Source organism: Pomacea canaliculata, linkage group LG2, assembly GCF_003073045.1.
Source record: "Pomacea canaliculata isolate SZHN2017 linkage group LG2, ASM307304v1, whole genome shotgun sequence".
Taxonomy (NCBI): Eukaryota; Metazoa; Mollusca; class Gastropoda; order Architaenioglossa; family Ampullariidae; genus Pomacea; species Pomacea canaliculata.
The window spans coordinates 16,794,132-16,814,921 of NC_037591.1; the positions used below are offsets into that span (position 1 = coordinate 16,794,132).

The window sequence follows — 20,790 nt, forward strand, 5'->3', positions numbered from 1 at the left end:
TTTTATTTTATAAAGTTCAGTCTCAAATTATCTCTTACTTGAAGCAGACGATGACATGAAGATAGAAGGTCAACTCTATGAGTAGCTTTGTACTGACTGAAGACGGATGTAGCAGCTGATAGTAATTAGCTAGAGGCTTAGCTGCTTGTTCACAATTAGAATAACACGGTTACTGACATCTATAGCAATAATCTGCATCGATGTACTCGATAATTTTCGACAACATTTTATGTACGCCAAAGGAAACTTATGAACGCTGATATATAGATATACATACAAATAAGAAATTCCATAAAGCGGGAATCCTCTGACAAGATGGCCAGATAAACAATAGACTTCTGGAGTTAGACCGTTAGTAGAAGAAGTGGTCTACAGGTGAAAACGGCTTGGTGCTGGTAAAGAACGAACAAACAAAGCAAATGTATGCGGCGGAAAAAAAATTACAAGGCAACAGGACACACAAAAGTGGACTGAGATCCAGGAACGAGACAAAAATAAATAAGAGCAGTCATTTCAAGCCCGTTAAGCCAAGGAACACCACTGTCCATATTTCTTTTTTTTCATACATTTTTATCATTTTTTTCATACATAAAACTAGATGTCCCTTTTTTAACCTCTGAAAATGTGACAATAGGGACGCTTAGTCAGACTCCCGTTGCTATCTAGGAAGGTACCCTTAGCAACACTCAATTTCAAGAAGTGTTGGCCTCGCACCTAAATAAGGAATCGAAGAAGTCGCTCAAATGAAAGAACTGGACTGCTATGAATTAACCTCATTATACACAAGTTTTACGAATCTCCCATACCTGAGATATGGGACAAACACACCCAGCATTCCTTGATGTTAAGACGAGACTTGGTGAGCTCCATTCGAGAGGTTACCAGGTAACCAGCGCTGTCTGGCTGGACATCAGACAAGGAAGGCTCAACAATAATTTAAAAACTACATTAAAATCTTCAGAAAGCCTTGTAATTAGTTTTTAGACGGCACGACCATTTATAATTATCATACAAACACAAGAAGAATTCGTCAAGACCCATGATGCAGAAACTGTGCAGACTAGATAAATAATCGTTCGTAGTTCGACACCGGGGAAAAAAAAAACACCTGTAAAGGCGAACTTGATGACTAAATGAACTTAATGACAGTCACAACACCGTTTTTAACCGCACCCGAGGCATTATGAGTGAGAAACAAGTACTTGTACTGATACAACAGCTTTACTTATCTGTTAACAGGTCGAGTGGTTTGCAGCTGTTTAACATCTGTGTAAAGGTCACTGCACTATAACATTTCCCATACTGTACACCCACAGAAGATACATACAATCCTCTTGGCCTGAAAACCCCAACCCTAGAGCTTTGAGTGCCTTTTGTGACTATGAAGATGTTAAACAAAGCATTGGCTACCACATACTCAAGTACTCAACATGACCCGACTTTTATCTAGACTGTACGCTACCATCACACTTACCTGTTAAGTCGTAAGTAAAGGTAAGTCCTGCAAAATCTACAGGAGCTGGAGATAGTTTTACAACGGTATATCAAAGGCTTTTTTGTTCCTAAGAAATTTCTTCTAGACAAACGATCACTTGGAAAGTTTTGTACAACATAGCAACAGCACCAGCATCCACATATTTTACAGAGAGTAAAAAGTAAAAAAAAGTAATCTAGAAAATGGGAAGTAACTTTAGACTGGTCTGAAACAAATGGCAAACTTTGGCTGTTAGTTGCCAAAAACAAAACAAAAACAAACAAAAAAAAAAGAAAAAAAAAAGAAAAAAAACCCCCAGAGTAAACCGAGATTTCATGTCTAAGATGGGCGACGCTTTGCCTCTCGAGAACACACTTCCACCTACAGCATCGGGTACATTGGCTGACAGTTTGCCTCTGCACCCAGATCCTCCTCAAACAGATATCGCCACAGGTGACATCAGCGAGAACCACAACAACAGCCACGACCCAGAACAGAGAGGACAATACAACAACATCTGTGACGAGACAACAGAATCTGCAAGTGAAGAGAGAGATCAGAAAGCCAGCTCTGACCTGACCAACGAGAAGATCAGCGATGTGAACGAGGAAGGAGACGAGGCGGAGAGAAAGGTACAAACTAACCTTGCAGCCATGGCAGGTGAGCGAAGCAACCAGACCAACAACTCGACGAAAATTGCGATCATAAGCCCTCCGACACTATACGGCTTCGGCTTTAAGAAGTCCAACGTTGCAGACGATGGGAAGGACGATTACAACAAAGACGGTGATCATCATCAGCAGCAGCATCAACAACAACAGGTCTACCGACGCCGCTGGTACGTGCTGGCTGTGTATTGTCTCTTCGCGTTAAACCAAGAGTGCGTGTGGAACACCTTCGGGCCCATCTCTCATTCCAGTGAACGGGTCTTTGGATGGTCCAATGGAGACGTCTTTCTCCTCACCAACTGGGGCCCCATCACCTACATCATCAGTGGAGTTTTCTTCTCTTGGATGATCGATGTTAAAGGTTAGTGCTGCGTACAGGGAAGGGAGAAGAAAAAGTTTTCGCGGAGAGAAGTTGATAATAACAACACGAAACGGTCATCTGATGCACTCAATGAGAAGGGCTAGAGTCCACTTCAAGATAAATCATCTCCTTCAAATGCCTTCCTGAAAAACAGAACCAGCTGAAAAAAATGTTTAGAGCGACAAATTTATGTAAATAGAGAAGTAATTAATTCTTATTGACGGATTACATTATGTCGACATGCATAGATTTTTGTTTTTATCAGTTGATCAATGGGTTAATGAAAGCATGGGTGGGTATGTAGAGAGAGAGGGGAAAGGGAGAAAACAACGAACTGGCTAGCTGGATGATTTGATAATACTTTAATTAGTGTGCACCTTGACCATAAAATATTTTTGTGTTATTTGAATCAACACAGCAATAACATGTTAGCAGTCAATGTGGAGAGTTATAAAATATTATCTGTCCGTTTCAATAATAAAAAATATTCACCGATAACCAACGGGCTACCATATGCACTCGGCTACTAGCCATTAAGGAACAAAGCGGGATTGTTTACAGTAAAGCGAAAAAAAGTTAGTCAATAAATTAGTGTATGGGGCCTTAGTAAGATGTCAGCCCCTCCAAGCACACACACATACGCACATATATAATAGCTCAGTATAACGCCGCAAGACTTCTGCAGGTCTCCGATGGTCCAGTCTCTCGTCCGCCTTCTTGGTTACTGTGGGAACCGCACTGCGCTGCATCACCATGGAAACACCTGCCGCCACATGGTCTGTCATCTGTAACTATTCTGGTACCTCTGGGGCAGTAGTTATGAAGTTAAATATTGCACCAAAACTTAGTGGCGAAAACAAAGGAATGCGTTCTGCATCCGTAGCTGCAAACACTTCTTTATCCATTCCATCTTTGCCACTGCTCTGTCATTTCGAAGACGTATTCTAGACGAAAAGCTTACATTGATAAAAAAACAAACAAACAAACAAACAAAAAACAAAAACAAAAACAACCTCGGATTGGGATAGATACAGTTCACACCAGGATCATCAATAAGTCTTTGTGATTTGGAGACATTACCCCTGCATTAGCATTTATCTACCCAATTTTTCTATTTGAACATTAGAATGAAATCGTCCATATAACACACACACACACACACATGATTGAATTGAACAATCTTGTCTCCCTCTTTATCGAATGATGGTTAGGCTCATTCACACCGGTCAACTGCTCAACGGTCTGGGCGGCCCAGTGGCCATGGGCGGGCCCCCGATCGTGTCCGCCGTCTGGTTTCCCACCGAGGAGCGGGCCACCGCCACGGCCATCGGCACCACCTTCAACTTCCTGGGTTTTGGCCTCTCCTTTCTTCTGGGTGAGCTGAAAGTTTCACTTTTTCTTTCACCTCTCACTTTTCCATTCACCTGTATATTTCCGTTTCCGTATTTCGTATTCCTTAACTCCTTGACTTTCAAGTGTTCTGATCGCAGACCACTTCTCTGCTCTCTACAGATGTTTTCCACCCTGAGTGCTTGCGTCTCACGTATAAACTCAGGCTATGGCTTCTTACAGATTAAAATTCACCGTTTATTTATTTATTCTTAACATTTTATTTTCCTTTTGTTTATATCAAATAGTTGGAGTCATTAGGAATTAGAGGAAGAGAATTTGAGCACGCGCATATGTATTTATATGCATGTTCGTACATGTGTATTCTGGAGTGTTTGTGAGTAATCCTCAATTAACACTTAAGTATTTGTAATGCCTCTGTAATCATTTCATTGCAGGACCCTATCTTGTAGATGATTTTCCCAGCTCAGACGAAACATTAATGAATTCTACTCTATCTCCACTTCTCCAGTGAGCCTTTTGTTTGACTAACGGTCGGACAGGTTTGCCTGTTTCTCTGTCTCGTGATTTTTATATCCACTGATCCCATGATCACATCTAAGTGTCTGCATTGATCATTTTAAACACCATCATTGTACATAGTTTATTATTAAAGCATTTGCTAAACGTTCTAATTCTTCCAACCATAAATGATAAATAATATCTGTAAATAAAATTTGTTATTTGGGATTTGTTCACGAACGTCAGTACAGAAACGACCAAGGATTTGCATCAACACTTTGTAATCTATTAACATCTATAAAGATGACGATAAACATGATAACATTTCATGATAATTATTTCTCAAAGTTCTGATATCATTGTTCTAGAATGAAGAGGACAGGTTTTGTAGACAACACGACCTCTTCAGTGGTTCACGACGGATTTAACTCGACATACCCGGGAACGTTAAACACTTCGGGTACCCGTGTACTTTATAACTTTTAAAACGATCTGAAAGTAGATAATCGAGCAATTCTTTACTCATTAAAAAAGCGCTTTAACAGGAATAGACTGCACGCACGCACGCACGCACACAAACACACATTCATATATACGCACACATAAATGTACACAAGTGTTTTTTTTAAGACGAGTACATATTTTAAAACTACTGCCCTGTTTAATCAGTGCACAGTCACACAGCTAAGCCATGATTGTAACACAGTGCTACTCGTGTGTGTTTGCAGAAGTTTCTGAGATAAGCAAGATAAGCGATGACATTCGACTCTACATGATCATTGGTATGTAACACATGTTATCAGTAAGAATCATCAACATAATTATTAGCACTTTATGCCCTACTTCACCTTTTAAATTTTTAATTTTAACTTTGTATATTGTTCATGCTTAATGTTTTTTATATGGCAGTTTACATTTGGGTTTAGAACTCGAAAGAAAAAAAGCATTCTTACAAATCGTCCTCCATAAAAACGCCAGTTGCATGCATTTTAACAAACATAACAAAGGCTAAAAAATAATTAAAATAAACAAAAACAAAACAAAACAAAACAAAAACTAATGGATCTCAGAGATTGCTCTCATTTCTCGCTGCACGCCATTTGGTTCTGTGTCATTTCATTTTGTTCCAGACGCCGCGTGGAGCGCTGCGCTCTTTCTAATGATTCTCATCTACTTCCCCGCCAAGCCTCCTACTCCCCCATGTACTTCAGCCGGCATTCAGAGGGAAAACTTTCTCCACGGTCTCAAGCACCTACTCAGGTGCCAGCTAGCTCTGTTTATTTTATTGTGAGGTAGGGATGGAAGGAACAATTTAGGCTTATGGGAGTGTTTATCAGAACCTTCCGTCTTCAACTTTTCATCCTTATTATCGCCGACTTTGGCCACAAAGTGCTGCCAGGAGTTCCCTCAGTCTAAAAAGTCAAGTGCAAAATTTTTCTCAAATCAGCTGATTGAGCTTAGTACGAAATTCCTTACCTCAGTATGTTCAGTATCATATACATAATGCAATGTTTGTAGTCCGGTAGTCCGAGCACGGATGGGTTCAGTCTGTTGTTATTGACTAATAATTGTGAAAATACTACTGTTGGTGAAGAACAGACCAGTTATTTAATAAAAGAAAGCACTCTTGGCCACTTTCATTGACCACACGTCCTGTTACTGACTGTATCAGGCGGAAGCAGTTCTGGTTGGTGGCGTTTATCTCCGGCGTCCCTATCGGCGCCCTCAACTGCTGGCTGACTGTCATCAGCGTGGACCTGGGTGCTCGTGGCATCAGTGAGGTAAAGGTCTTCACACTGATCAACGACAGCATTAGATGTTCGAGAAATATCTGGTCATTCATCAACGACAGTATTAGATGTCTGGAACTATCTGGTCACTGTGTGAAGGTCCAATGAAACTGCGGTGTGCTTCCATGACAGTACATGTATTTAAGTAATGGTTCAAATAAACAGACACATGTTTATGTTTGAGATAAAACTACTTTCATATTTAAAGTCACTTCACAGCGAATAAACAACCTGAGAACATTCTTAAGGTTCTTGCGAGAAATAGTAACTGTCCTATGTTTTCTTGCCTTTCTTTCGTTTAGAGAATGTTTTAAAGTTTAAATGTTCATAAAGAAGAACAACGGGGAGAAAAGTGCTACAATTTTGATATAACTTTAGTGACAGGTAGTTAGGCCAATAACTTCAATTGTTGATTAGCATGATCTACTAAGGCGTTTTTAAAAAGAATTTAAACATGTAATTAAATACAGTGATACCTCGGTTCTCGAACGCCTTGACTTTCGACCAAATCGGTATTCGACCAGGAAATTCGAGAAAATTTTGTCTTGGAATTCGAACAAATATTTGGAACTCGAACATCCGAACGTCCGAGATGAGCCGAGTTGAGCCGAATGGCGTTCATTGGGCACAGCGCGCCTTGCTTGCGTCATCAGTGACAATAACCATCCCCCTTCCCTCCTCCCTCCACATTCATTCCCTCCTACCATAAAGTTTGCTACAGGTACAGTAAATGAAACACAATTTACTGTACTGTACAGTACATTTTTGTTTTGTTTGTTTTTTTGTTTTGTTTTAATAAATACACTTTTATTTCTTATTTCTTGTTGAGACTCATGTTTTTCTACATATTATATACAAATTAGGCCAGTAAATAGGCATTTTCTGGGGCTTGGAACGAATTAATCCAGTTTCCATTATTTCCTATGGGTTTCATTGCTTCGGTTCTCGAACAATTCGGTTCTCGACCGTCCTCCCGGAACGAATTATGTTCGAGAACCGAGGTATCACTGTAGTTGGTTACTAGTAGTGTTGTCACTAGTAGCTGATTATAATCTTTACTCTTTTTTTTATTCCATCTTTATTTTGTTTCATTTTTTAAAGTTTCATTTGTCGACAGAAAGAAGCTGGTTGGATCGGATTTTACAGCATTTTATCAGCCGCTTTGTTGATGCTGGTTATTGGCAGGTGCTGTTAAAAATAAATGTGATTACAATGCATGTAGACAAAACCATGTTGTCTGTCATCTTGTCTGAAAGTCCATCTCAAATTCACAAAGTGCACTTTACAAAGTGTTTAACATCAATTATGCTTCTGACATTGTTTCATAACTTTAGTACTAATAAATCCGATTTAAGCCTTTATTTATATTCATTTTTCTACTTGAAAAATCGCTGAACATCAATTATCAGTGATAGTTCGATTCAATAAGAACTTAGTTTTCACATTAAAAACTTTATTTTTTCTGGTTTACCACCGGTCACAAGGTCCACTGCATTTTAAGTGTTTTGCTAGATTTCTGTTGATGTTTCTATTAAAGAGTAGCTAGCTGTGCAAGGTATAGGATCGTCAAAGTCTTACCATACCTGTGTTGCTATACCTGTTCAATATGTTGTTCACTTCCTAGTTTCTCATTCACAGGATCGCTGATGTGTTTGCTCGTGCAATGAAGTGGTTCGTCTTTACCCTGTACCTCATTGGCACCGTGGCCTTACTTCTTTTTGGACTGGCTTGTATGGATGTCGTGACTCCTTCAGTCGGTGAGTTTTCTCTTCGTCCCAGCGACTCGTCATACAGCATGTAACATATAATATCATAACAGCCAACAACTCATCAGTCACATTAGTAGCAAGAGAACCCACACTGTCTTTCAATCCGAAATAAAATCCAATAAATTTTATGACTACATCAAAACCTCTAAGTACAGCTGTAGCATGTCCAGAGATATTTTGTTTACTACTTCTTTAAATTTCTCCTTCAACTTTTGTTTCGTGTATTTTTAATGTTCTTCAAAGCATTTTCCCTTTTTAGAGAGTTAGAAATGATATGAATGCTGTTTACTTATCCTCTTTTGACGATAAACTTTGTTAACAAGACTTGATGGGTGAATGGGTGGATGGGTATGGGTGTAAAGGCATGTGAATGTATGAGAGGGTAGGTCTGTGTCTATCAGTGTGTGCACGTGACTAAATCCTTGCACACGTGTCTTTCTGTGGTTACAGCTCTGTTCTACGCAACAGTAATCATCAGTGCGACTGTGCTCAACTCCACGATACCCCTGATTTATGAACTGGCTTGTGAACTGGCTTACCCAACAGGGGAGGGAACTACAAACATCGTGCTGACTATTGTTTCCAGTGTGTCTGGGTTACTCTTCTTGTTTGTTGGCATGATCCAGTCTATAGGTAACCATAAAGAGTCTTGAACAACAATGTTCTTTCTTTCTTTTTGTTTATTTAAGCTAAACTCAAATGGGTTGCATGCACAGGTAATAATTGCTCTCAACTTCATAACAACAGAATTACCACTAAGTGAAAGCACTCGCCTTTGAAAGGAAACCAAACCGACCAATCAACAAGTTTCCTAACTGTTACATTTGAATGGTGAATTGTAGTTGATCATTCTATTTGTTTAACAAGATGGTCAAATATTTAGAGTTCACACTAAGTTTTGTAAAACATCTTGTCATGGTATAAAGAATCACAGAAGAAGCTCGGGTTCAGCCTCATACTTTCCTAGCCCCGACAACAAAACCCTCGGTACGTGATCAGAACCTGTGTGTGTGTTTGTTTGTGTGTGTGTGTGTGTGTGAGTTGATTATGCGTGTTCATGCTACGGAGACATCGTCTTATTCAAGTTCACAATCTTTCACTCCTGTGGCAGGAACTTTGTGGATGAGCTGGACGCTGTTCGGGACGTGTGTCTGTTGTCTCCCCTTGCTGATGTTGCTGAAGGAGCGGTTTGGCAGGCGCGACGTGGACGAGGCCTATCCAAACATCAGTGACATCAACACAGAAATCACTGTAGAGTCTGGAAACCTGTGACTTCAGATGTCACCACACACGTTTATGTTTGTGTTTTTTGCGAAACCTCTGGGAGCTCGCATAACTGAAGAGGACAGTATACTTATCACAATGATTTAACATGCTTTAGGGATTTGGTATTCTTACACACACACACGATCTGATTTTAGCCAAGTTAACGGTCGTAACAAGAAAGAGGATGAGGTGTTAAGTGTTGAAGAATCTCAACATAACATACTTAGAATGTTGCCAGAAGTGTGACCAGCTGTATGTTTTTTAGGTATTGTGCAGTTACACCTTTTTTCTTTTCCCCGACTAATCTTAAGTGGAAGAAAATAGGTAAAATATGCGATTTACAGCAGAGACAATATTTTAAAAGCAAAACAAAAGTCACTTTTGATGAATGCTGGACAAACAGACTTACAGGCTTTTGTGTATACTTCATCATCATGGGCAGAAAAACATTTTACTGTAATAGCTTGCTTGTTGAGGATTAGACACCACTTTATCCCCCGATACTGTGACAATATATAATGATTTTTATCAAAAGCAATTGTAACATGAGGAATATTTTTAATGTACACTTAGTCATCAATAAAATCAACATCATTAAACTGTTCTTTATGTCTTTTCATTTACGTTTCTTTTTTTTATTGGTTTTCTCTCTGCAGTCCAAAGAGAAAGATATTCTTACTCGTCAAATGTACAGTGGGTGGTGGACTTAACGGAATCGACAGCACTGTAATATTGAAGGCAAAAATAGTACTGATACGACTGGGAACCCTTTAAGATGAGCAAAATTGTTGTACAAATTTGCATGATTTGTATGTTTAATAAATATTTACATTTGTATTTAAGTCACTGGTCTTGAAGTTTTTTTGTCTGTTCAGGGAAGAGCAGGGTCAGAGGCTCGTGAGCCGGGTGGCGATGTCTAAAGTGACTAGTGTGTGGCTATTGTATTTAACATTCCCCTGCAGGATTAGGTCCACGTTGGTGACAGAGTTGTATCATAACTCTTACCCACGTACCCTGTTACCTTGGGCCAATCTTGGTTTTTACGCGAAAATGCGGGAACGTTGTAAGCAAGGAATTGTATGGGTTGGCAAAAATAATATTTGCATCTTTTTTTTGTTCATTTCACGACTGTCTGCCCTAAAGTACCTTTCATAAAGTGTATTCTCCAGTTCTTTCATGCATAAAAGAGTTAATCTATACATGTATGTGGATGTGTGTGTAAGAAAGTGAGACTTATTTGAACCTTTACATGTGCTGTAATGTAAGCTGCAGTGCAAGACCATCGTCTAAATCAGGGGTAGGCAATTAATTTTCCCAAGGGGCCGCATGAAAAATTGGGATGGTTTCAGAGGGCCGTACTAATAAAGTTAACTCAGTTTTACCCAATACTGTATATATATATATCTGGCGGGCGGGCCAGCGGGCGGGCCGGTCAGAGACAGGAGGCGGGCCGGATCCGGCCCGCGGGCCGCTCCTTGCTCAGGTCTGGTCTAACACGTTCTATCAACTCAAAATTTTGCCACCATATTGTAAAATGTACAAAACATATGTATGAGAATAACAAGAGAAGAAAGAAATAAACAGGAGAACAGTAACATAAAATAAAATAATAAAAAATAAGATTAACAATTAATAATAAATAAAATAATAAAAAATAATATGATATAAAATAAAATATTCAGTGAATAATATAAGATTATAGAACACTAAACAGACCCAAGTTAAATTTACTAATGCTTCCCCTGTCCACCTGTAAAGTCGTTACACATACAGTCCCATTGGACTAGAGATTGAACTGATAATAAACACCTCGTCGTTGACCTAGTACTACTCTCAGCACACTTAAGTATAATATGTAGTCATCGTACTTACCTGTGGACTAATACACAAGCAAGTGTAGCACCAGTATCTTAGCACATAGTGGTTCACACGCCAGGGCGACTTTTAGTACATCGGAGCAAAAACTGCAGACGAGAAGACTCAATAACTCAAAGATGACAGAGAAAGGTGTGTGTAACTAATCTGCTTAAAAGGTCTTTTTACAAGACTAATATTAGAAAAGCATCAAAATATTGATTTACAATTGAAAAGAAAATTGGTTAAAATTATCTGTTAGCTGGTGAAAAGCAAGGTAAGCCGACATTTCGTATCCAAAATGGACCATACTATACCACTTGAGGACATAACTTCAACTACATCGTCTGCTGAGACAGCTGGCAGTGAACCACTGTACAATGAGCATTCTCAAACGGATGTTCCTACAAATGAAGTCAACGATGCCATCAATAACCACGTCCCACGGCACAGTGAACACACCAGCACCACCAGTGACAAGATTATACAGGTTGAGAACGACGAGAAAAAAGAGGAAGCCAGCGTTGATTCGATTAAGAACGAAAAGGTTCTGGACATTAAGAAGATAAGCGATGAGAACGGCAAGAAAGACGGAACGGAGAAACATGTCCAAACTGAACTTCCAGCCATGGCAGGTAATGGGAGCAGCCAGACCAAGATCTTGATGGAAAATGGGATCATGAACTCCACCACAGTAGATGGCATCAAAACGCTGCAAGTTGCAGAAGATGGGAAGGACAAACTGGACAAAGACGAGCAACAGAAGGAGAGCAAAGTGTACAAACGCCGCTGGTACGTGCTGATTATGTATGGACTATTCACAGCAACTCAAGGATGCGTGTGGAACACATTCGGACCCATCTCTTCCTCCAGCAAACTAGTCTTCGGCTGGTCCGATGGAGACATCTTCCTTCTCGGCAACTGGGGCCCCATCGGCTACATCATCGGAGGAGTCTTCTTCTCATGGATGCTCGATGTCAAAGGTCAGTGCGACAAATAAGGTGTGCGTGTGTGGTGGGGAGGGGGAGGAAGGTGAAAGTAATGATAGATGGCAAAGAAATGAGATCTAAGAGTGACAGAGAAGTAAATATCGTACATACAAAAAGCGATTCACTATAAGAAGTCTAACTATATGGAGGAACTGCACACGATACTTTACGGCAAACTACGGTCAACTAGAAAGTCGACAAATAAATTTATGGTTAGGGTGTTTTAGCAATATCTATTTTCCCCACAGCTGTTCTCTCAGTCTATCATCCATAGCTCAGAGTAACGCCACAAGACTTCTGCAGGTCTCCGCTGGTCCTGTCTGTCGTCCACGTTCTTGGTTGCCGTGGGAACCGCACTGCGCTGCATCACCATGGAAACACCTGCCGCAACATGGTCTGTCCCCTGAAATTATTTATGAGCTTGTTGTGACGGACCTATTTTGGTAATAGAGTTGTAAGACCAAAACCCAATCACTCGCATACACACAGTCACGAAGTATAAGATAATAACACAGACCACTCGGACTGTCATCAGCCTTCATAGAATTATTGCCACTTATTCCAACAAACCACGCACAGACAAGTCTGCTAACTCATTTTGTCTCTTCAGATATGACATTTCAGTTAGCCATACTCGTCCGCGAGTGGTCAAGCGTTTTGGGGACTATGAGAAAGATAGCATGTAGAATGTGCACAAAAAAAAAAAAAAAAAAAATAAAGAGAGAAAGCAGGAATAGAATGATGGATACGACCGTAGAGATATTCTGAAAAAAAAACCAGTATTGAGACGGCTTAGAGAGATAACAGCGTTACCATAGGTCAATGTGATGCCTGCGTTATTTAATATCTACCTGCCACTTTGATTGTCTACTTCTCTGTTTTACCGTCTACCTGTTTAGTACTGTCTCCATATTTGCACGCATTAATGTTCGTGACCAAACTAAGCGATCTTTACTCTCTCCCTTCTCCCCACGATTGGTGTGTAGGCTGATCCACACCGGTCAACTGCTCAACGGTCTGGGCGGACCAGTGGCCATGGGAGGACCCCCGATCGTGTCCGCCGTCTGGTTTCCCATCGAGGAGAGAACCACGGCCACGGCCATTGGCTGCATCATCAACGGCTTGGGTGTGGGGCTCTCCTTCATCCTGGGTGAGCTGAATCTTTTTCTTTAATTCTTTTTTCGTGTATTCTTCATTGATTAGACAAGTACACTTTTTCTTTTTATTATCTCTTCCCTTTTTTATGCCTTTTTGCGGTCTTGTGGTTTCAGGACAGTATGTCAGTCCATTTTTCTGGGTCTCCTCTTGTACCTTATGGTGTCAGCACTGCGCTTGCAGACCACTTCTCTGCTCTTTACATTGTTTTAAGTGCTCGTGAATTGCCCATAAAAGCCATGACAATGACACTTCAACTCAAATTTCAGGTGAAGGGCAGGTGAGAAATAAAGGTACAGGGAGGTGGGGTGGAGTGGACTTTTATGTCTATCTCACACCCAGCTGCTTACGACAATGCTCTTTGTTTCGTTTCTTGCAGGACCATATCTTGTAGCAGACCTCCCAAGTGTAGACACAACACCTGCAAACACTACTCAGTCCCCACTATTACAGTAAGCATCTTATCTATCTTTCTGCCGTCTAACCTGTCAGCTAATCTGCTCGTCTCTTCATCCATTGTCAAAGTGCATGTATTACTCAGCCATTAAAATATTCAATAAAACTTTTCAAGAAAACGCCTCTTCTTGTTGTTTCACAAAGTCTAGAGGTTGCTAATTTGTTCCCTAATTATTAGGCAAGCTCAGTGATAAATGCTGTTTCCACAAATTCAGGTGAATACCTTTCCTTCCGTTTTAGAGATGTAGGCCTATGAACACCCAATCACAAAAGGAGGGCAAAATCGAAAGGTCACGATATGCCTAATTTGCATATTTTCCACTTCTCCCATTGGCTAAGGCTTTCACAAGATAAACGATCGTGACCTTTGCAGTGTTGACTTGTTTCTGCACGTGGAAATGATGATTGCGTGCGATTCAAGAACGGAAGTGGGATGTTCAGAGTTGTGGATGTTGTGGTTGTCCTGGACCGAGTTTTACATAATTATTAAAAAAAAAAAAAAAAAAAAAAAGGTGCGCGCCCATCTATTCCTTTAATATAACCAATCGTTGAACGTCTAAGTTAAATATAGCAATTTCCATAATTAAAACTCTTTGCATTATTAACGAGGAATAAAAAGCCATGACAGGGATTACAGTCAGGCCTTGCGTTAACATGTTTGATTATTGGATATTTATTTAAATGGAGACGAAAATTTCTAAGATTTTTATTAGTTACTTTTTTTATTTTCAGAGTAAACAACACAACGTTTGTTTGCAATACGACCTCATCAGAGCTACACAATTGTCTCAACTCTACATTTTTGGGTATGCTTCATGCACTTTTAATAAAAATTAAAGAATCTCTAAACAAGTTAGTGAACATTATTCTGTTACTTCTTCATAAAGCTAATAGTTTCCGAAAACACACACAAAACATACGCACGCACTCACGCACGGGGAAGGAAAAACAGAGATAAACTGAGGATGTAAACTTTCCTTTTTTGACAGTTCAGTTTAAGAAAAATGAGTCTTTTCATCTTAGGTTCTACCATTTGTCTGAAATGCTATTGCTGTTAATTGCTGCATTAGAAGTGAATTACAAAGGATTATAAAGTTCAAGCCGTATACAGAGTTTGGTTTGTGGTTCCAGATGTTTCTGACGTAGCCAGCAGAAGGGACGGCATTCGACTGTACTTGATCATCGGTATGTCAACCAGTCTTACATCCCGAGAAAAGATCTCCCAATACAGGATCTTATAAGTAAAGCAGAGGGAGGCGCTGTGTGTGCGTGTGTGTTTATGTTTAAAGTAAGAATGGGGCAAGCAGGTGAAAGCGCCAGTAAATGTTTGGAGAAGTAGTTCCTTTCACATAGTTTGTAATTGGTTCGAGTATTCTGCTCCATGCACTCTTTTTTTTTAAATGTTTAATTTTTAGTCAGGTCACCTGTGACTCAATTTTTTGTTAAAGTCCTACGACCTACGGAGAGAAAATTTACAAATCATATTTATAAAAGACAAGTAAAAAGTGCGCCTACAGCACCCGGAGTTCCCAGGCGGTCACCCATCCAAGTACTAGCCGAGCCCGCTGTTGCTTAACTTCGGTGATCGGACGAGAACCGGTGTGTTCAACGTGGTGTGGCCGTAGGCGACAAAAATTAATTAAGAAATCTTTATAAAAAAAATCGTACACTCAATAACAGAGAGTGAAGACTTATGTGTCCACAGAACTTCACGTGCACTAACTCCACGATATATCCCCCCAACTTTCACCAGAGCTAAGATACTCAAAAGGTGGGCCGGTACGACAAACACAGACAACAACCGCGACAGACACCTGCGCCACCTTGACCAACAATGATCGACGTATATAGGTGGACTGCTGTCTGCCAAGACCAAGGGTCAGCCTTTTGTAAAGTTCACCGCTGTTAGTCACAGTGAGCCTAAGCAAAGAATGTGACTAAACCGGAAGCTTTGTACACACTTGCCTCGTTTTAGTAGTTAAATGTAAAAAAAAAAAAAAGTCTGCCAACAGTCAAGTAATACAAGTTCGTGGACCAACACGACCACGTACGTTCAAATAAAGGCTTAAAAACCATTACTAGGATTTTTAGAGACTCCTTGAAATGTTCTTGCTGCACGCCATTTGGTTCTATGTAATTTCATTCTGTTCCAGAGGTTGCGTGGAGCGCTGCGCTCTTTCTAATGATTCTCATCTACTTCCCATCCAAGCCTCCTACTCCCCCATGTGCCTCGGCCGGCATTCAGAGGGAAAACTTTCTCCAAGGTCTCAAGCACCTGCTCAGGTGCCAGCTACCTGTGTTTATTTTATTGTGAGATTAGGGATGAAGCGACAATGTCAGGCCACAAGATAAAAAAACATGGAAACATTTTACACTGTAGAAATATCACGGGGTCACGTGTCTCACGTCTTATTTGCCCACACCTCTAGAGCTCCAATGGGTGGCAGTCTTGACAACGTAATTCCTGATGTTAGTCTACTTCACCTCTTTCTGTGCATGGTGATGTCTGTAGGCTATATCCACCAAACGGGTGAAAGCTCACTCTCAGAGATTTACATAAAATATTCTTTTTATTTCTCAGCTGAGTCTGTTAAAGAAAAGTATTGTAGACCTTTAACTGTTGTTGTTTCAGGAGGAGGCAGTTTTGGCTGGTAGCAGCCATCTACGGCGTGTCTCTGGGCGTCCTCAACAGCTGGGCTACAGTGATCAGCATCGACCTCAGAGACCATGGCATCGGCGAGGTGAAAGTCTTTCCTCTTTCAGTCCATGTGCAGCTTGTAGGTCACCAAAGAAACATGAAAAACAAATCTATCGATTGTAATGTTGTATCGCATTACTGTCTTAATTTAGCAACATTACACCTAATAAGACGCATATTTTACTCTCTCATTTCTATCACCATTCCGTTTTGTTTTTGTTTAATCTGTCCACAGAAAGAATCTGGTTGGATCGGATTTTACAGCATTTTATCGGGTGCATTCCTGTCGCTGATTATTGCCAGGTGCTGCTACACATATACTTGTTGAACCTGTTGACAAACATATTCTCGAAGCCAGTTTGCCCGGCTCGCATTAATTTTTTTTTTCTTTTTCTCTTACCATTCTAGACTTTGCAGGATTAACACTGATTTTATGATTTTTAATTACACAAAGTGGAAACGTGGTATAAAGTAAATGAAATACTAAGTTTTGTAAACAGTTAGAACATAGCTAATACAACATGAACATCAAAAACAAAGCGTCAGGTAGAATTCAGTAAGAAATTCCCTTTTACTAAAACATCGCTTTAACTTCTGTGATCCATGATCACAAATGTAGATATGTTAGACTAGCGGCTTAAAAGTATACTTCTAGATCTTCTACGGGTGGCATGTCCACTGGGTAGGTTGAAAGTGTTGTTTTCCTGCAAGCTCTTGAGTCTCATGGTTTGTTTGTGTTGTCACAGGTTCGCTGACGTGTTCGCTCGTGCCATGAAGTGGTTCGTCTTCTCAATGTACCTCGTCGGCAGTGTGTCCTTCCTTATTTTTGCTCTGGCGTGTATCGATGTCGTGGCAGCTTCTAGCGGTGACAGCTCTAATATTATTTCTCTTACCCTGCTTATATATACAGTGATACCTCGGTTCTCGAACATAATTCGTTCCGGGAGGACGGTCGAGAACCAAATTGTTCGAGAACCGAAGCAATGAAACCTATAGGAAATAATGGAAACTGGATTAATTCGTTCCAAGCCCCAGAAAATGCCTATTTACTGGCCTAATTTGTATATAATATGTAGAAAAACATGAGTCTCAACAAGAAATAAGAAATAAAAGTGTATTTATTAAAACAAAAAAAAAATAAATAAATAAAATGTACTGTACAGTACAGTAAATTGTGTTTCATTTACTGTACCTGTACCAAACTTTATGGCAGGAGGTAATGAATGTGGAGGGAGGAGGGAAGGGGTATGGTTATTGTTTTGAAGGGGAGTCCTCTTCAATAAAAACAGAGGGTAACTGCTCTTCGGGTGTTTCTGTTCTCTGTATCTTTTGCTGAGGAGAATCAGAATCTTGCTCTGCAGTTGCTTGTCTGATTTCTTCACGGAAGAATTTGTCAATTGTTTGCTGTTTTTGTCTCCTCTGCACTCACACTGATGACGCAAGCAAGGCGCGCTGGGCAGAATGAACGCCATTCGGCTCAACTCGGCTCATCTCGGACGTTCGGATGTTCGAGTTCCAAATATTTGTTCGGATTCCAAGACAAAATTTTCTCGAATTTCCTGGTCGAATACCGATTTGGTCGAAAGTCAAGGCGTTCGAGAACCGAGGTATCACTGTATATATCTTTCTATTTTTTTGAGAACATAAAACTTGGCATCTGCACGTGACAAGCACATCTTTCCATGTCATGGTGTCTTATCACAAACATATGCCGGCATTACATGTTTGAATTGACTGAGTTGTGTGCGATGGGTACTTCGTGCATATACATGTAGATATAACGTGCGTGCGTGCGTGTGTTTGTGTATTCACGAATTAATGAGCGGACACGTGTGTTTCTGTTGTTTCAGCACTGTTCTACGTGACCATAATCGTCGGCACGACCATGCTCGGCTCCACTGTTCCCCTGGTGTTTGAACTGGCTTGTGAACTGGCTTACCCAACAGGGGAGGGCACTACGAACATCGTGCTGACGACTGTTAACAACATTTTTGGTCTGCTGTTCCTTCTCGCTGGCGATATTCCAGATATCGGTAAAGTAAAATCGAAAGTTGTAATGTAATGTAGTACCATGAAACTATATCATACTACGTGTATCTGCACTGGCTTTCTTCGCGCTTCCTACTTGCACCACCAGAAGCAAATCCATAGATCCAAACACCTGTGCAGTGGATGATGATCATTTCAATACAAAACCATACATGCAAAAAAACAAAACAAAACAAAAAAACAACAACAAACAAACAAAAAAAAAAACCCACCACAAAAAAAAAATAAATAAACAAACAAAAAAACCCCAAACTATCCCATCAAACTAAAAATGAAAACAAAAAGAACAGAATGAAAAAAACAATTGGGTTACAGCGCCCGAAACGTGCTTGGATAAGATGAGGGCTAGATGTAACATTTCATGACACTATACAGAATATTATGAAATCAATGAAAGAAATAAAAGGAAAAGGTTTGCCTACAGCACCCGGTGTACCCAGGCGGTCACCCATCCAAGTACTAACGGGGCCCGACGTTGCTTAACTTCGGTGATCAGACGAGAACCGGTGTGTTCAACGTGGTGTGGCCGTAGGCGATGTTACTTGGTTTGGAAATCTTTATTAAAGAATCATACACTCACTAACATAATGAAGACTGCGTGTCCCTACAGAACTTCACGTGCATTAACTCCACGAGATACCCCTCCCCAAACTTTCACCAGAGCTAAGATACTCAGAAGGTGGACCGGTACGACCAACTCACACAACAACCGCACCACCTGCGCCACCTTGGCCAACAATGGAACCTTATCCTTTGAAATAAGTGACTTGCTTGTGTCTATTTAGATGTATATACTTTGTTATTGAACAGGTAATGTTTCAACTACTTATAGATGTGTGTGGATGAGTGGAAGTATAATGAAATACCTATATACATGTACATAGTTAGTCATGTCCCTTTATAAAGAGAATATACCTGATGACCATATACTTAGATCCAAATTGCATGGAAATGCTCTATTATAAATTGTTTGTATTTCCCCATGTCATAATGACTATGAATCATTGTGTGTGTGTGTGTGAGAGAGAGAAGGGAGACAGTGAGAGATTGTTTGTGTTTCACTTTTCGATCAGGCACCATCATTGCTTTACTTAAGCTCATATTTTCGCTTTTTTTGTGACAGGAACTTTGTGGATGAATTGGACTATCCTGGGTACGACCAGTATCTGTCTCCCCATGCTGTTGATGCTGAAACAGCGTTTTAACAGACGCGAGGTGGACGAGGCCTATCCAAACAGCAGTGATATCAACAGAGAAATCATCCTACAGGCCGGACCCATATGATATCAGAAATCACCAAAAGACATTGTATCTTCGCTTTTCACGAGAGCACACCCTTAAATGCAGGACTTATGAGATATTATACAAAATTACAAAAATATGTAGAGATTTCCTATCGTAATGTAAGGATGAGGCGGAAAGTGTTCCAAAGCCTCACAATAAAAGTTTTGGACTTTTTTGTAGGAGACATTATAACTATAAACTCCGTAATATTTAACGCAATGACATTCGTTTGACTCTTTTGAAAGAAACATCAGCCTCCGGCTCCTCGGTTTTTCCACCATACATAAAGCTCCTATAAAAACAACCTGTAGCAAACACAATTATATAGAGTACTTGTTAGGATTAAAGACAATTGTAGTTATTATAAAGTACTGAATGGAAATCAAAGCCTGTAGTAATGAAACTAACTGGAAACTGCGACTGTACACTGAATCAAAGAAATAAAATTTTCCCACAAAGCAGTGTCATTACTATCGTTCTAATTCTTGGCAACCTCATGGGACAAGGGACAGGGTAATATTCGTGTAATTTTCACATGACACCACAATAAAATTTTTGTGAATCATTATCAAAGAACTGTGACTTATCTCACCTGTCTTACCTGTCAGCGAACTCGATCGCTCCTTTCACCACCTATACATGCTGCTCTTGGTGTCTTGGTACTGTGGTTAAAACCATGGCAACGTAAACAAATCTTTTGTTCTTGAGACATCAACAGCCACAAAAGTTATCCCATGAGCCCCTTTCATCAACCATTTGGATCAGAGAGTGTTCCTGCTGGAATAGCTGCTGGCATTGTGCAATAACCTGTACACTCCTTACATGTTACAGGCCTTTCTTAACTAAATTAATACCGACGAGCGCTTGATAACATTTTGTAAATATCATCTAAAGCTATAATTTTCTTGCATGTTTGTGTACCTACGGAGATACCGCCCTAAAGTGTGCTCGCGTGCCTATATGATGGAACAAGGCGCTATTCAAATGTACTATTTTTTACTACTACTAATAATAATTTGACAATACCTGTTCGATTAAGACTCTTTACACGAGTTTATAAATGGAGGACAAGAAAATGCACTGGCACATTTTAGAGAGTACGAGTCCGACTGAGACACTTTCCACA

General features: G+C 40.1%; 2 protein-coding genes and 2 non-coding genes across 4 annotated transcripts; 2 read left to right on the plus strand and 2 right to left on the minus strand.

Annotated features, from left to right (window-relative positions):
• The first annotated feature begins 1,409 nt into the window (after positions 1-1,409).
• LOC112558396 (disrupted in renal carcinoma protein 2-like) lies at positions 1,410-10,023 on the plus strand. The gene is made up of 12 exons (XM_025228878.1): positions 1,410-2,503; positions 3,189-3,279; positions 3,715-3,878; positions 4,291-4,363; positions 4,723-4,814; positions 5,083-5,136; positions 5,485-5,614; positions 6,027-6,135; positions 7,262-7,329; positions 7,783-7,901; positions 8,364-8,546; positions 9,025-10,023. The coding sequence occupies exons 1-12, from the start codon at positions 1,810-1,812 to the stop codon at positions 9,183-9,185; spliced, it is 1,938 nt and encodes a 645-aa protein (XP_025084663.1). The 5' UTR covers positions 1,410-1,809; the 3' UTR covers positions 9,186-10,023.
• Positions 10,024-11,049: 1,026 nt separating this feature from the next.
• LOC112558397 (disrupted in renal carcinoma protein 2-like) lies at positions 11,050-20,131 on the plus strand. The gene is made up of 12 exons (XM_025228879.1): positions 11,050-12,016; positions 12,326-12,416; positions 13,009-13,172; positions 13,557-13,629; positions 14,366-14,439; positions 14,765-14,818; positions 15,787-15,916; positions 16,266-16,374; positions 16,567-16,634; positions 17,078-17,196; positions 18,182-18,364; positions 19,504-20,131. Exons 1-12 carry the CDS (start codon positions 11,335-11,337, stop codon positions 19,662-19,664), a joined length of 1,908 nt encoding a protein of 635 aa, XP_025084664.1. The 5' UTR covers positions 11,050-11,334; the 3' UTR covers positions 19,665-20,131.
• LOC112558420 lies at positions 15,142-15,260 on the minus strand. Its single transcript, XR_003098156.1, has one exon. It is a non-coding gene; the product is annotated as a 5S ribosomal RNA (ribosomal RNA).
• On the minus strand, positions 18,796-18,914 carry LOC112558429. Its single transcript, XR_003098165.1, has one exon. It is a non-coding gene; the product is annotated as a 5S ribosomal RNA (ribosomal RNA).
• Positions 20,132-20,790: the final 659 nt, after the last annotated feature.

Coding starts and splice junctions, on each gene's coding strand:
- LOC112558396 (XM_025228878.1), top strand. CDS start 1,810: ATGTCTAAGATGGGCGACGCTTTGCCTCTCGAGAACACACTTCCACCT. Junction 2,504..3,188: donor TTGGATGATCGATGTTAAAG/GTTAGTGCTGCG, acceptor AGACTTCTGCAG/GTCTCCGATGGTCCAGTCTC. Junction 7,902..8,363: donor TGTCGTGACTCCTTCAGTCG/GTGAGTTTTCTC, acceptor CTGTGGTTACAG/CTCTGTTCTACGCAACAGTA.
- LOC112558397 (XM_025228879.1), top strand. CDS start 11,335: ATGGACCATACTATACCACTTGAGGACATAACTTCAACTACATCGTCT. Junction 15,917..16,265: donor GGTCTCAAGCACCTGCTCAG/GTGCCAGCTACC, acceptor TTGTTGTTTCAG/GAGGAGGCAGTTTTGGCTGG. Junction 16,375..16,566: donor GAGACCATGGCATCGGCGAG/GTGAAAGTCTTT, acceptor ATCTGTCCACAG/AAAGAATCTGGTTGGATCGG.